This window comes from Mastacembelus armatus, chromosome 21 (genome assembly GCF_900324485.2).
Source record: "Mastacembelus armatus chromosome 21, fMasArm1.2, whole genome shotgun sequence".
NCBI classification, from domain to species: Eukaryota; Metazoa; Chordata; class Actinopteri; order Synbranchiformes; family Mastacembelidae; genus Mastacembelus; species Mastacembelus armatus.
Window position 1 is genome coordinate 22,736,647 of NC_046653.1, and position 13,257 is coordinate 22,749,903.

The 13,257-nt window shown below is 40.3% G+C and overlaps 2 protein-coding genes across 2 annotated transcripts; both read right to left on the bottom strand.

Moving 5' to 3' along the window:
* Positions 1–2,264: 2,264 nt before the first annotated feature.
* On the bottom strand, positions 2,265–3,586 carry LOC113123138 (trace amine-associated receptor 13c-like). Its single transcript, XM_026294962.1, has 2 exons — positions 3,417–3,586; positions 2,265–3,090 (listed from the first exon to the last, which is right to left on the bottom strand). The coding sequence occupies exons 1-2, from the start codon at positions 3,584–3,586 to the stop codon at positions 2,265–2,267; spliced, it is 996 nt and encodes a 331-aa protein (XP_026150747.1).
* A 3,257-nt stretch (positions 3,587–6,843) lies between these two features.
* LOC113123139 (trace amine-associated receptor 13c-like) lies at positions 6,844–8,165 on the bottom strand. The gene is made up of 2 exons (XM_026294963.1): positions 7,996–8,165; positions 6,844–7,669 (listed from the first exon to the last, which is right to left on the bottom strand). Exons 1-2 carry the CDS (start codon positions 8,163–8,165, stop codon positions 6,844–6,846), a joined length of 996 nt encoding a protein of 331 aa, XP_026150748.1.
* Between the last annotated feature and the right edge of the window lie 5,092 nt (positions 8,166–13,257).

The following is a 13,257-nucleotide window of genomic DNA, read 5'->3' on the forward strand; positions in this document are numbered from 1 at the left end:
AAAAAAAATTTCTACATTTCTGTTTTTTTTCTGTCAATATGGGGTGCTGAGTGTACATTAATGAGAAATAAAATGAACTTTTTTGATTTTGGCAAATGGCTGCAATGACACAAAGAGTGAAAAATTTAAAGGGGTCTGAATACTTTCCGTACCCACTGTATATAAACATAAATCATACAGTTAAAAAACAATAAGAGAATTCACATGTAGTCACTTTTGAATGAACAAAATATTGTTAATAATGTAAATTCAGTGTTTTGCAAAAATATCATATTCTCCTGTTGCTGAATGTACTTTGGAAAAGTAGAATATAAACCATCCATCCATTTTCTATAGATGCTTTTTCCTAACCAGGGTCCCAGGGATCAGCTGGAGCCTATCCCAGCTCTCTTTGGGTGAAAGGCAGGGGTCCACCCTGGACAGGTCCCCAGTCCATCACAGGGCCACATAGAGACAAACAACCTCACACACTCACACTCACTCCTATGGGCAATTTAGAGTCACCAATCAACCTGACATACATGTTTTTGGACTGTGGGAGGAAACCAGAGTACCTGGAGAAAACCCACACAAGCACAGGAAGAACATGCAGACTCCACACAGAAAGGTCCCTGATGGGTTTCAAACCAGGAACCTTCTTGCTGTGAGGCAACAGTGCTAAGCACTCAACCACCATGCTGGCCTACAATATAAACGCTTAAAACAATAAAATACCTATATGATACATTTTGCTTTTTGTTTATGTCTTCTATTTGGTATGGGATGCAGCAAACCAAACACCACTAAGCTTCTTAGATGTTCATTTAAAGAGTTAATGGCATAAAAAATAAAAAAGTTACATATTGTAAGTCTACCTTTAGAGTGTACAAGGGAGATGGCTCCATTTACATTAGCTCACTTTTTATAAACACATTTATAAACTCATAATGTAAATCATCTGCACTACATGGTGCAATCAAACATTTAAATACTGTAATGAACAAAGTAATATTCACAGCATGTGTGTTTATGATCCTGTTACATGATATGCTGCATTTGAAGACATAAAATTAGATTCATAAAGATGATTTATACCATCAGGGGCTGATTCATGTAACAGAATATTAGTAACATCCAGTCATTTTTAGTTTTTTAATTACATGTAGTTGTTTCTACTTTGACACCTTTCGTGCTTGTTCACTTTTATCTGGCCCAATTTCCACCTGATTCTGCTGCATCTTTTAAGTCCTACAAATATTGCATGTTCCAGATGTTCACGTTAATTTCAAACTAGAGACAATAATCACCTTTTTACCTTTCTCTCTGTTTTCCCTGTCATTTATCATTAAATATTCTTGTGATGATGTAACTAATAAATTTGAGGTTTTGAATCTGCCAGACAGCTGCTGTCTAATGAAAGTAGAAAGTGTCTGTTACACATAACATCTTTATGATTTTAAAAACATGGCCCAGGGAAAGAAGAAAATAGCAACAATCCTGACTAGGCATCGGTTTTTAAACACAAAACACAACTGAAAATGTATGAAATGTTGAAAAACCTTGAGCTAATGAGATTATGGACAATCAGGTTTCATATTAGTGTGTGTCTTCCTGCCTTTAGCCAATGGTTTTATCATTTCTTACAGGCCTGTGCTGTAGCAGAGCAGCCAAAAACACCACATACATTAAACATGAGGAACTCATGCTTCGAGGCCTAAATTTTCCCCCAAAGACTGAAATCAGTTCAGCCTGAGAGAAGATCAAAACCTCAATTATTTACAGTTAGGTATACCTTAGTTATAAGGTTTTGACAGTGATACTTCAGATAGTTGCTGTATGGGCTGTTAAGGTGTTAAATATATATGTCAGTGTGTACTGTAGAAATATAGCTCTCTGATGAAATTTGATAAACATATGTTTCACAGAGAAAAGGATTAAAAAATGTAAATCAATCATTTTAATGTATATAAACATAAATCACACACTTAAAAAACGGTAAGAGGTTTTAACCATGTTGCTTAATAAACACATATAACATTTATCCCTTACTGAGACAAAATGTAAAGACCAATTCAGACCTAGACTTGACTGATACTGTCACCCTTAGTGATTTCTTCATATGTTCAGGACTTTACCAATACCTGATTCCATTTCATTGCAGTTAATAAAAAACAATAAGCGAATTTACCTGTAGTCACTTTTGAATGAACAAAATATTGTTAATGATGTAAAGTCAGAGTGTTGCAAAATTTTCCATCCCACATAAAATAATTTCACTCACTCTATCATTTCTCCAGTATGTTGGTGTCACTGGAGTGAGGCTGCAATATCTGAAGTGTAACAATGTGTTTGATACATTTTCTGAACCAGGGGTAAAAAAAGGCATAGATGATGGGGTTTAGAGAGGGATTACAGTACAACAGCCATACTTGAATGGCTGCAGATGAAGGAGCTATTGAACTGCTCTCAGCTGCAACTGTGAAACAATAATATGGACTGGAACACAAAAGAAACACAACAACTACAACACCAAGGGTCCTGGCTGCTTTTATCTCAGATTTCTGAACTTTGACAGCCTCTGAACGCTGGACTGTGACAGCTGTAATGTGGGAACGCATTGCACGAGCCTGAGACACAGCCACCACAAACACCCTGATGTACAAAACTATGATGACAGTAATGGGAGCAAAAAAGCTGATAACAAGGTCAAAAGCTCCTTCAACATAATTAACTATGAAAACACACTCTCCATAACAGGAATTATATCTGTCTGGTTGCATGAGAAAGTCTCTCAATATCCAGCTGGTGTGCACAGCAGATAATATCCAACATAGGAAAATGCAGAGTTTGACTCTTTTCAGAGTGACTCTAGTGGAGTAAAACATTGGGTCACAAATGGCTATATAGCGGTCAATTGCTATGAGCACTATGTTTCCGACTGAAGCACTGATAATGTGAAAACCTAGAAAGTAATTCACAGCACAAACAAAGTCACCCAGGTTCCAACAGCCTTTGTAGAGCAGGATTTCAACTGGCATCTGCAGGAAGCCCACAAGGAAGTCTGCGACAGCCAGAGAGAGGATGAGAAGGTTGGTGGTGGTGTGGAGCTGCCTGAAATGAGAGATTATCCACACTGAATGCACTGAAGTTGCAATACTAGGAGTATGAACAACATGCCTGAATACAGCACAGTGTTGCATAAGCATTTGTAAATAATCTGTTCACACAAATCAAAGGCCTAAATATATTAATATTAACAACATTAGTTATGTGTCATAATGTTATTTTTGTCATTTTCCATGTGGGAGATGTAACAATAGATTAAAGCAGTGATCTAAATGTCACATTCTGCTGCCTGGCCAAGGCCAACTTCAAGGAAAAAACAACAACATTAACAAATAAACATTGTTAGGACATGCAGAGAAGTTTATCTCTGCCTGAAGTGGGAGATAGAGATGATGACCAGCAGGTTAAGAACCACAGTGATGATAGTGACGAAGGACAGCAGAACATAAACCAGCATGGACTCAGACTGAGGACGCATTGCCTTTCTGCAGGACGTGTTAAGTTGTGGAAAGCAGAGTTCAGCTTCTTCATGGTCGTCCATTATCAGAGAGAGAGAGAGGAGAGTCTGCTGAGTTCTGACAGCTTTCCTGTCAAAGGGCGTTGTTGCACAGTTAACTTATCCCCTTCTTTTTCCCCTCCCATGCACAGTTTCCATCTATTCAGAAGGCCAAAGCCAGACACGTCATACTCTCCTGTTGCTGAATGTACTTTGGAAAAGTACAATATAAACCCTTAAAACTATAAAATAACTATATGATGCATTTTGCTTTTTGTTTATGTCTTCTATTTGGTATGGGATGCATCAAACAAAACACCAGTATGCTTCTTAGATGTTCATTTAAATAGGGAATAAAGAAAATGGCACAATCCTGACTAGGCATTGGTTTTTAAACACAAAACACATCTGAAAATGTATGAAATGTTGAAAAACATTGAGCTAATGAGATCATGGAAAATCAGGTTTCATATTAGTGTGTCTTCCTGCCTTTAGCCAATGGTTTTATCATTTCTTACAGGCCTGTGCTGTAGCAGAGCAGCCAAAAACACCACATACATTAAACATGAAGAACTCATGCTTCGAGGCCTAAATTTTCCTCCAAAGACTGAAATCAGTTCAGCCTGAGAGAAGATCAAAACCTCAATTATTTACAGTTAGGTATACCTTAGTTATAAGGTTTTGACAGTGATACTTCATATAGTTGCTGTATGGGCTGTTAAGGTATTAATATATATGTCAGTGTGTACTGTAGAAATATAGCTCCCTGATGAAATTTGATAACCAAATGTTTAACAGAGTACAGTATTAATAAATGTAAATCAATCAATTTAATATATATGTAACCCACTGGAATATAATTTTAGGATGTAGGAAGTTATGTTGGTTCATTTATCGCTTGTTTATTTTAGTCTTTAGATGCTAACACTTTATATTCTGAGTCACAAAATATTTGTGCTTGTGACTTTAAAAAATGCTAGTATTGGTATTAGAGGTTCCTTGGAGTGAAAAGGGGGTGAAAACTTGCTTTTGCTCTAAGAGTTAGGTTGGTCCTTTATTTTCCAAGGGAAACAAGATAGCGCCTCAGATTACCGTGAGGTCTGGGGTTCCTCTGGTGGCGTTGGACCGTGACCCACGTCGGCTGCTAGGGGCTGCACAGGACGAGGATCGGCAAGAGACCTACCACAGTGATTTCGCATCCAGTTCACTCTAAAGTAACTCAGGTACTCTGGTTTGTTTTATTTCACATTCAGGAAAATGCAGAGGCCATTTTCTGTTTTCTTGGTAGGACATCGTGACTATGTAGTTCCACCCAGAGGGGAAGTATATGCGGTCTGTCTGATGGAGACTGACAAGCCTCTGAGAGCGGAGATCTTTGTTGTAGACATAGCTGAGGAGGACAGTCTTCCAGCTGGAACATTCATAACCCCTTTAGTACTTCCCTCGTCAGCAGTAGATGGAAAAAATATCCAAGTCCTGGTTCATAATGAAACATCTAAGAATATTTCTATTCCTGCAGGAATAGGAGTCGCACAGGTGTATCCCACAGACAGTGGCACTTCCTTCTGGAGCTAACAACTGCACCAAAGTAATTGACAGAATGTTGTTTGATTTCGGCGAGTCATCTATTCCTGAGGTCTGGGAACGGAGACTGCGTCAGAAGTTGTCTGTCAGGAGATGTGTTTTCCACCAATGAGTGGGATGTTGGATTAGCAAGCAGGGTTGAGCATAAATTCTGGCTAAGAGATGAGAAGCCGTTCAGAGACCGCTCCAGACGCATCACACCGGCTGATACTGAGGACGTACACGTCACATTAAAGAGCTGTTAACAGCTGGAATCATTAAGGAGTCGAGAAGTACGTATGTATCGCCCATTGTGGTTGCCTGGAAAAAGAGTGGGGCCATAAGGATGTGCACTGACTACTATACTCTAAATGCTCAGATGATCCCTCAGACAACGGATGCTTTCCGTAAAATCATTTACTGTCTCACACATGCTCCAGTACTCTCTTTTGCCGTTCCCACCAAACCTCATGTCCTACATGTTGATGCCAGTCTGAGTGGACTGGGGAATGTCCTAAATCAAGAACACCCTAGACAAGTTCCACGACTACCTGTATGGTGCCCAGTTTGTAGTCAAAACAGACAACAATCCACTTACCTATGTGTTGCCCAGTGCCAAGCTAAGTGTGACGGGCCATCGTTGGTTAGCAGCATTTGCTATGTACAACTTCAGTTTGCAGTACAAGTCAGAAAGTTGCAACATCGATGCGGATGTGTCTCGTTACCCATGTGAGTCAGCTGGCTGTGCGGAATGGAGAGAAATTCTAAAGTCAGGTGAAGAAGCCACCTGAGCTCTCTAAAAGTGGCTTCATATTTAACTAATGAAATGGATAAAGCTAAATTACAAACGACAGGTAAGTTCTTTCTTACCGTTTTTGGACACTTTTCAGCAGATGAGAACATCAGCTCACTGAACACCGGTGGTAACTGCCTGCTTGTCGCAAGAGGGGTCCTCACGTGTTCCACAACAACGCTAAGCTGGTCTGAAGCTGATGTGCCTGCCTATAAATCAGCCTAATGTGCACTGATGTGGGCCAAGGCAGATTAATTAAAATGTGTACAAAAAACGGCTGATTAATCAGGGTTTTCTTGTGCGTGTGTGGGCCCACAGTGTGTAATTCAGCGCGTTTCAGACCTATGAGTATTTATGGTAATACTTTGACACCCAAAGTGAGTTACTGGGTATGTTTAATTGTAAATAGGTTTGTTTGCTCAAGTACCTGAAATTATATTTTACATAGAGGTCAATTGAGTAGTTCGGGCATTTGTGAAATTTCCACTTGAAGGTCAAAGATTGAGAGCATCTGGATTGTGTGAATGATTAGGAACTTGAAATTTCAGTTACTTCTATTAAAATGTCGTTTAGTTCAATTTTGTTTCTGGTTCTTCTCCCAACTAATCTGCTATAAAAGGTAGGGGGTGCTAAACATAAATCATACAGTTAAAAAACAATAACAGGTTTTGATCCTGTTGCTTAATCAACACATATAACATTTATCTCTTACTGAGACAAAATGTAAAGACCAATTCAGACCTAGACTTGACTGATACTGTCACCCTTACTGATTTCTTCATATGTTCAGGACTTTATCAATACCTGATTCCATTTGATTGCAGTTAATAAAAACAATAAGAGAATTCACATGTAGTCACTTTTGAATGAACAAAATATTGTTAATAATGTAAAGTCGGTGTGCTGCAAAATTTTCCATCCCACAGAAATAATTTCACTCACTCTATCATTTCTCCAGTATGTTGGTGTCACAGGAGTGAGGCTGCAGTATCTGAAGTGTAACAATGTGTTTGATACATTTTCTGAACCAGGGGTAAAAAAAGGCATAGATGATGGGGTTTAGAGAGGAGTTACAGTACAACAGCCATATTTGAATGGCTGCAGATGAAGCAGCTGTTGAACTGCTCTCAGCTGCAACTGTGAAACAATAATATGGACTGGAACACAAAAGAAACACAACAACTACAACACCAAGGGTCCTGGCTGCTTTTATCTCAGATTTCTGAACTTTGACAGCCTCTGAACGCTGGACTGTGACAGCTGTAACGTGGGAGCGCATTGCACGAGCCTGAGACACAGCCACCACAAACACCCTGATGTACAAAACTATGATGACAGTAATGGGAGCGAAAAAGGTGACAACAAGGTCAACAACTCCTTCGACATAGTTAACTATGACAACACACTCTCCATAACAGGAATTATATCTGTCTGGTTGCATGAGAAAGTCTCTCAATATCCAGCTGGTGTGCACAGCAGATAATATCCAACATAGGAAAATGCAGAGTTTGACTCTTTTCAGAGTGACTCTAGTGGAGTAAAACATTGGGTCACAAATGGCTATATAGCGGTCAATTGCTATGAGCACCATGTTTCCAACTGAAGCACTGATAATGTGAAAACCTAGAAAGAAATTCACAGCACAAATAAAGCCACCCAGGGCCCAACAGCCTTTGTAGAGCAGGATTTCAACTGGCATCTGCAGGAAGCCCACAAGGAAGTCTGCGACAGCCAGAGAGAGGACGAGAAGGTTGGTGGTGGTGTGGAGCTGCCTGAAATGAGAGATTATCCACACTGAATGCACTGAAGTTGCAATACTAGGAGTATGAACAACATGCCTGAATACAGCACAGTGTTGCATAAGCATTTGTAAATAATCTGTTCACACAAATCAAAGGCCTAAATATATTAATATTAACAACATTAGTTATGTGTCATAATGTTATTTTTGTCATTTTCCATGTGGGAGATGTAACAATAGATTAAAGCAGTGATCTAAATGTCACATTCTGCTGCCTGGCCAAGGCCAACTTCAAGGAAAAAACAACAACATTAACAAATAAACATTGTTAGGACATGCAGAGAAGTTTATCTCTGCCTGAAGTGGGAGATACAGATGATGACCAGCAGGTTAAGAACCACAGTGATGATAGTGACGAAGGACAGCAGAACATAAACCAGCATGGACTCAGACTGAGGACGCATTGCCTTCCTGCAGGATGTGTTGAGTTGTGGAAAGCAGAGTTCAGCTTCTTCATGGTCGTCCATTATCAGAGAGAGAGAAAGAGGAGAGTCTGCTAAGCTCTGACGGCTTTCCTGTCGAAGGGCGTTGTTGCACAGTTATGTCTTCTGCTTGGTATGGGATGCATCAAACCGAACAGAAAAACAGAACAGTCAGATGTGGATTATTAAATATTAGGTCTCATTCATCTAAATCTCTTTTAGTAAATGATTTGATAACTGATCATCAAATTGACTTACTCTGTCTTACTGAAACCTGGCTACAGTAGGATGAATATGTCAGTCTAAATGAATCAACCCCCCTCCGTCATAAAAATTGTCATGTTCCCCGAAGCACAGGTCGAGGTGGAGGAGTAGCTGCAATCTTCCACTCAAACGTATTATTAAACTTTCATCCTCAGATCAATTATAACTCATTTGAGAGCCTGACTCTGAACCTTTCACATCCAAACTGGAAAGCACAAAAACCAGTTCTACTTGTAATCATGTACCGTCCACCTGTCCCTTACTCAAAGTTTTTAACTGAATTACAGACTTCCTATCTGATTTAGTGCTTAGTTCAGATAAAGTCATTATAGTGGGAGATTTTAACCTTCATGTAGATGTTGAAAATAATAGTCTCAGCACTGCATTTAATTCAATTTTAGGTTCAATTGGTTTCATTCAAAATGTTAATAAAATCCACCCACTGCTTCAGTCACACCCTTGATCTTGTTCTGACATATGGCATCAAAATAGAGCATCTAATAGTTTCTCCCCAAAATCCTATTTTGTCAGATCATTCTTTAATAACTTATGAATTTATCATGATGGATCATGCAGCATTTGGAAGAAAATTCCACTACAGCAGAGGTTTGTCTGACAACGCTGTTAATAAATTTAAGAAAATGATTCTGTCTTTATTTACATCTATGCCATGTGCCAACACAGTGGAGGGCAGCTGCCTCAATCCTACTCCCTACCAAATTGATCATATTGTTGACAGGGCTGTATCCTCACTGAGTGAAACGCTTGATACTGTGGCCCCTCTGAAAAAGAAGTTAGTGAATCAGAGGAGATTAGCCCCATGGTATAATTCACATATTCGTACCTTAAAGCAGGCATCACGAAGGCTGGAAAGGAAGTGGCATTCCACAAATTTAGAGGAATTTTTTCTAGCCTGGAAAATCAGTTTATTAACATACAAAAAGCTCTCTGTAAAGCCAGAATTGCATACTATTCATCACTAATAGAGGAAAATAAGAAGGTTTCCCAGGTTTCTTTTCAGCACTGTAGCCGGGCTGATGAAAAGTCACAGCTCCGTTGAGCCCAGTGTTCCCTTAGCTCTCAGCAGTGATGACTTTACAAATTTCTTTACAAATAAAATCACAACTATTAGAGATAAAATTCATCAGATGCTTCCTATACCTGCAATAAATGAATCTTCTACTACAGTAGCTCTTGAATCATCTGTAGGACCTCAGTTATGTTTAGACTGCTTCTCTCCCATAGATCTTTCTGAATTTACATCAGTAGTTGCTTCATCTAAATCATCAACGTGTCTCTCAGACCCCATCCTGACTAGACTGCTTAAAGACACCCTGCCATTAATTAACTCATCTTTATTAGACTTAGTAACTTTATCTCTAGTATCAGGCTACGTACCACAGGCCGTTAAGACTGCAGTAATCAAACCTTTACTCAAAAAGCCTAGTCTTGATCCAGGAGTCTTGGCTAATTATAGACCAATATCCAACCTAACATTTATTTCTAAAATCCTAGAAAAAACTGTTGTTAAGCAGCTATCAGACCACTTACACAGGAATGAATTATTTGAAGATTTTCAATCAGGATGTAGAACACATCATAATACAGAAACAGCATTGGTAAAAGTCACCAATGATCTTCTCTTAGCCTCAGATAATGGACTTGTTTCTATACTTGTCCACCTAGACCTTAGTGCTGCATTAGACACTATTGACCACAACATCTTATTACAGAGACTGGAGCATGTGACTTCTATCAGAGGAACAGCATTAAAATGGTTCCAATCCTATTTATCGGACAGATTCCAGTTCGTTCATGTCCATAATGAACCTTCCACACGCACAAAAGTTAGTTATGGTGTTCCACAAGGCTCTGTGCTAGGACCGATTCTGTTCACCATGTACATGCTTCCTTTAGGCTATGTCATTACGAAGCACTCTATTAATTGCCACTGCTATGCAGATGACACTCAGTTGTATCCATCTATGAAGCCTGTTAACACAAACAAGTTAACCAGACTTCAAGCGTGTCTAACTGACATAAAGGCCTGGATGACCAGTAACTTTCTACTTTTAAATTCAGAGAAAACAGAAGTTATTGTGTTTGGGCCTAAAAACCTCAGAAATAACTTTTCTAAAATTATAGCTACTTTAGATGGCATAGCCCTGGCCTCCAGCACTACTGTGAAAAACCTTGGAATTATTTTTGACCAGGACATGTCCTTTAACTCACACATAAAACAAATCTCTAGAACTGCATTCTTTCACTTGCGCAACATTGCCAAAATTAGGAACATCCTGTCTCAAAATGATGCAGAAAAACTAGTCCATGCATTTGTTACCTCAAGGCTAGAGGCTAGATTACTATAACTCATTACTATCTGGATGTCCCAATATCTCCATAAAAAGCCTCCAGTTATTCCAGAATGCTGCAGCCAGAGTCCTGACAGGAACTAGCAAGAGAGATCTCCTATATTAGCTTCTCTTCATTGGCTCCCTGTAAAATACAGAATAGAATTTAAAATCCTTCTTACATACAAATGCCTTCATGATCAAGCTTATTCATACCTTAAAGACCTCATATTATCCCAATAGACCACTGCGCTCTCTGAGTGCAGGTCTACTTATGGTTCTCAGAGTTTCCAAAAGCAGAATGGGAGGCAGAGCCTTTAGCTATCAAGCTCCTCTCCCGTGGAACCAGCTCCCAGTCTGGGTTCAGGAGGTAGACACTCTCTGGACTTTTAAGGCTAGACTTAAAACCTTCCTCTTTGACAAAGCGTATAGTCAGCGCTGGCTTCAGGTAACCCTGAATCATCCCTTAGTTATGCTGCAATAGGCCTAAACTGCCCGAGGACCATCGGTGCACCGAGCTCCCCTACCCCCCCCCCCCCCCCCCCCCCCCCCACATGTACAGTGGGTACGGAAAGTATTCAGACCCCTTTAAATTTTTCACTCTTTGTGTCATTGCAGCCATTTGCCAAAATCAAAAAAGTTCATCTTATTTCTCATTAATGTACACTCAGCACCCCATATTGACAGAAAAAACCAGAAATGTAGAAATGTTTGCAAATTTATTAAAAAAGAAAAACTGAAATATCACATGGTCATAAGTGTTCACACCCTGTGCTCAGTATTGAGTAGAAGCACCCTTTTGAGCTAGTACAGCCATGAGTCTTCTTGGGAATGATGCAACAAGTTTTTCACACCTGGATTTGGGGATCCTCTGCCATTCTTCCTTGCAGATCCTCTCCAGTTCTGTCAGGTTGGATGGTGAACGTTGGTGGACAGCCATTTTCAGGTCTCTCCAGAGATGCTCAATTGAGTTTAGGTCAGGGCTCTGGCTGGGCCAGTCAAGAACGTACACAGAGTTGTTCCGAAGCCACTCCTTTGTTGTTTTAGCTGTGTGCTTAGGGTCATTGTCCTGTTGAAAGATGAACCTTCGGCCCAGTCTGAGGTCCTGAGCACTCTGGAAGACGTTTTCTTCCAGGATATCTCTGTACTTGGCCGCATTCATCTTTCCTTCAATTGCAACCAGTCGTCCTGTCCCTGCAGCTGAAAAACACCCCCACAACATGATGCTCCCACCACCATGTTTCACTGTAGGGATTGTATTGGGCAGGTGATGAGCAGTGCCTGGTTTTCTCCACACATACCGCTTAGAATTAACGGCAAAAAGTTCAATCTTGGTCTCATCAGACCAGAAAATCTTATTTTTCATAGTCTGGGAGTCCTTCATGTGTTTTTTGGCAAACTCTATGCAGGCTTTCATGTGTCTTGCACTGAGGAGAGGCTTCCGTCGGGCCACTCTGCCATAAAGCCCCGACTGGTGGAGGGCTGCAGTGATAGTTGACTTTGTGGAACTTTCTCCCATCTCCCTACTGCATCTCTGGAGCTCAGCCACAGTGATCTTTGGGTTCTTCTTTACCTCTCTCACCAAGGCTCTTCTCCCACGATTGCTCAGTTTGGCTGGACGGCCAGGTCTAGGAAGAGTTCTGGTCGTCCCAAACTTTTTCCATTTGAGGATTATGGAGGACACTGTGCTTTTAGGAACCTTGAGTGCTGCAGAAATGATTTTGTAACCTTGGCCAGATCTGTGCCTTGCCACAATTCTGTCTCTGAGCTCCTTGGGCAGTTCCTTCGACCTCATGATTCTCATTTGCTCTGACATGCACTGTGAGCTGTAAGGTCTTATATAGACTGGTGTGTGTCTTTCCTAATCAAGTCCAATCAGTTTAATTAAACACAGCTGGACTCCAATGAAGGAGCAGAACCATCTCAAGGAGGATCAGAAGAAATGGACAGCATGTGAGTTAAACATGAGTGTCACTGCAAAGGGTCTGAATACTTATGACCATGTGATATTTCAGTTTTTCTTTTTTAATAAATGTGCAAAAATTTCTACATTTCTGGTTTTTTCTGTCAAGATGGGGTGGTGAGTGTACATTAATGAGAAATAAAATGAACTTTTTTGATTTTGGCAAATGGCTGCAATGACACAAAGAGTGAAAAATTTAAAGGGGTCTGAATACTTTCCGTACCCACTGTATATTCCACCACTGAATGTCACTAACCTGGTGCTCTCTCCCTCTCTCTCTGTTCTTTCTCTGTACCTTATGCAGGTGCGCCCGGTCCTGGAGCTGTATATCGCTGATGTGCAGTTACTGGCCCCACCAACCCACAGTGTCTATTTGTTGTTTATTGTTGCTGTTCTTTTCACTCTCCTTTATCCACTCACCCCAACCAGTCGAGGCAGATGTCCGCCCAACCTGAGCCTGGTTCTGCTGGAGGTTTTTTCTTCCGTTAAAAGGAGTTTTTCCTCTCCACTGTCGCCAAGTGCCAAGTGCTTGCTCATAAGGGATCTGTTGGGTTTTTTT

Bases quoted from the DNA above. Each gene is read 5' to 3' on its own strand.
- LOC113123138 (XM_026294962.1), bottom strand. From the start codon at position 3,586: ATGGACGACCATGAAGAAGCTGAACTCTGCTTTCCACAACTTAACACG. The intron at 3,091-3,416 runs GCAGAGATAAAC...CTCTCATTTCAG, and splicing joins ATCTCTATCTCCCACTTCAG to GCAGCTCCACACCACCACCA.
- LOC113123139 (XM_026294963.1), bottom strand. From the start codon at position 8,165: ATGGACGACCATGAAGAAGCTGAACTCTGCTTTCCACAACTCAACACA. The intron at 7,670-7,995 runs GCAGAGATAAAC...CTCTCATTTCAG, and splicing joins ATCTGTATCTCCCACTTCAG to GCAGCTCCACACCACCACCA.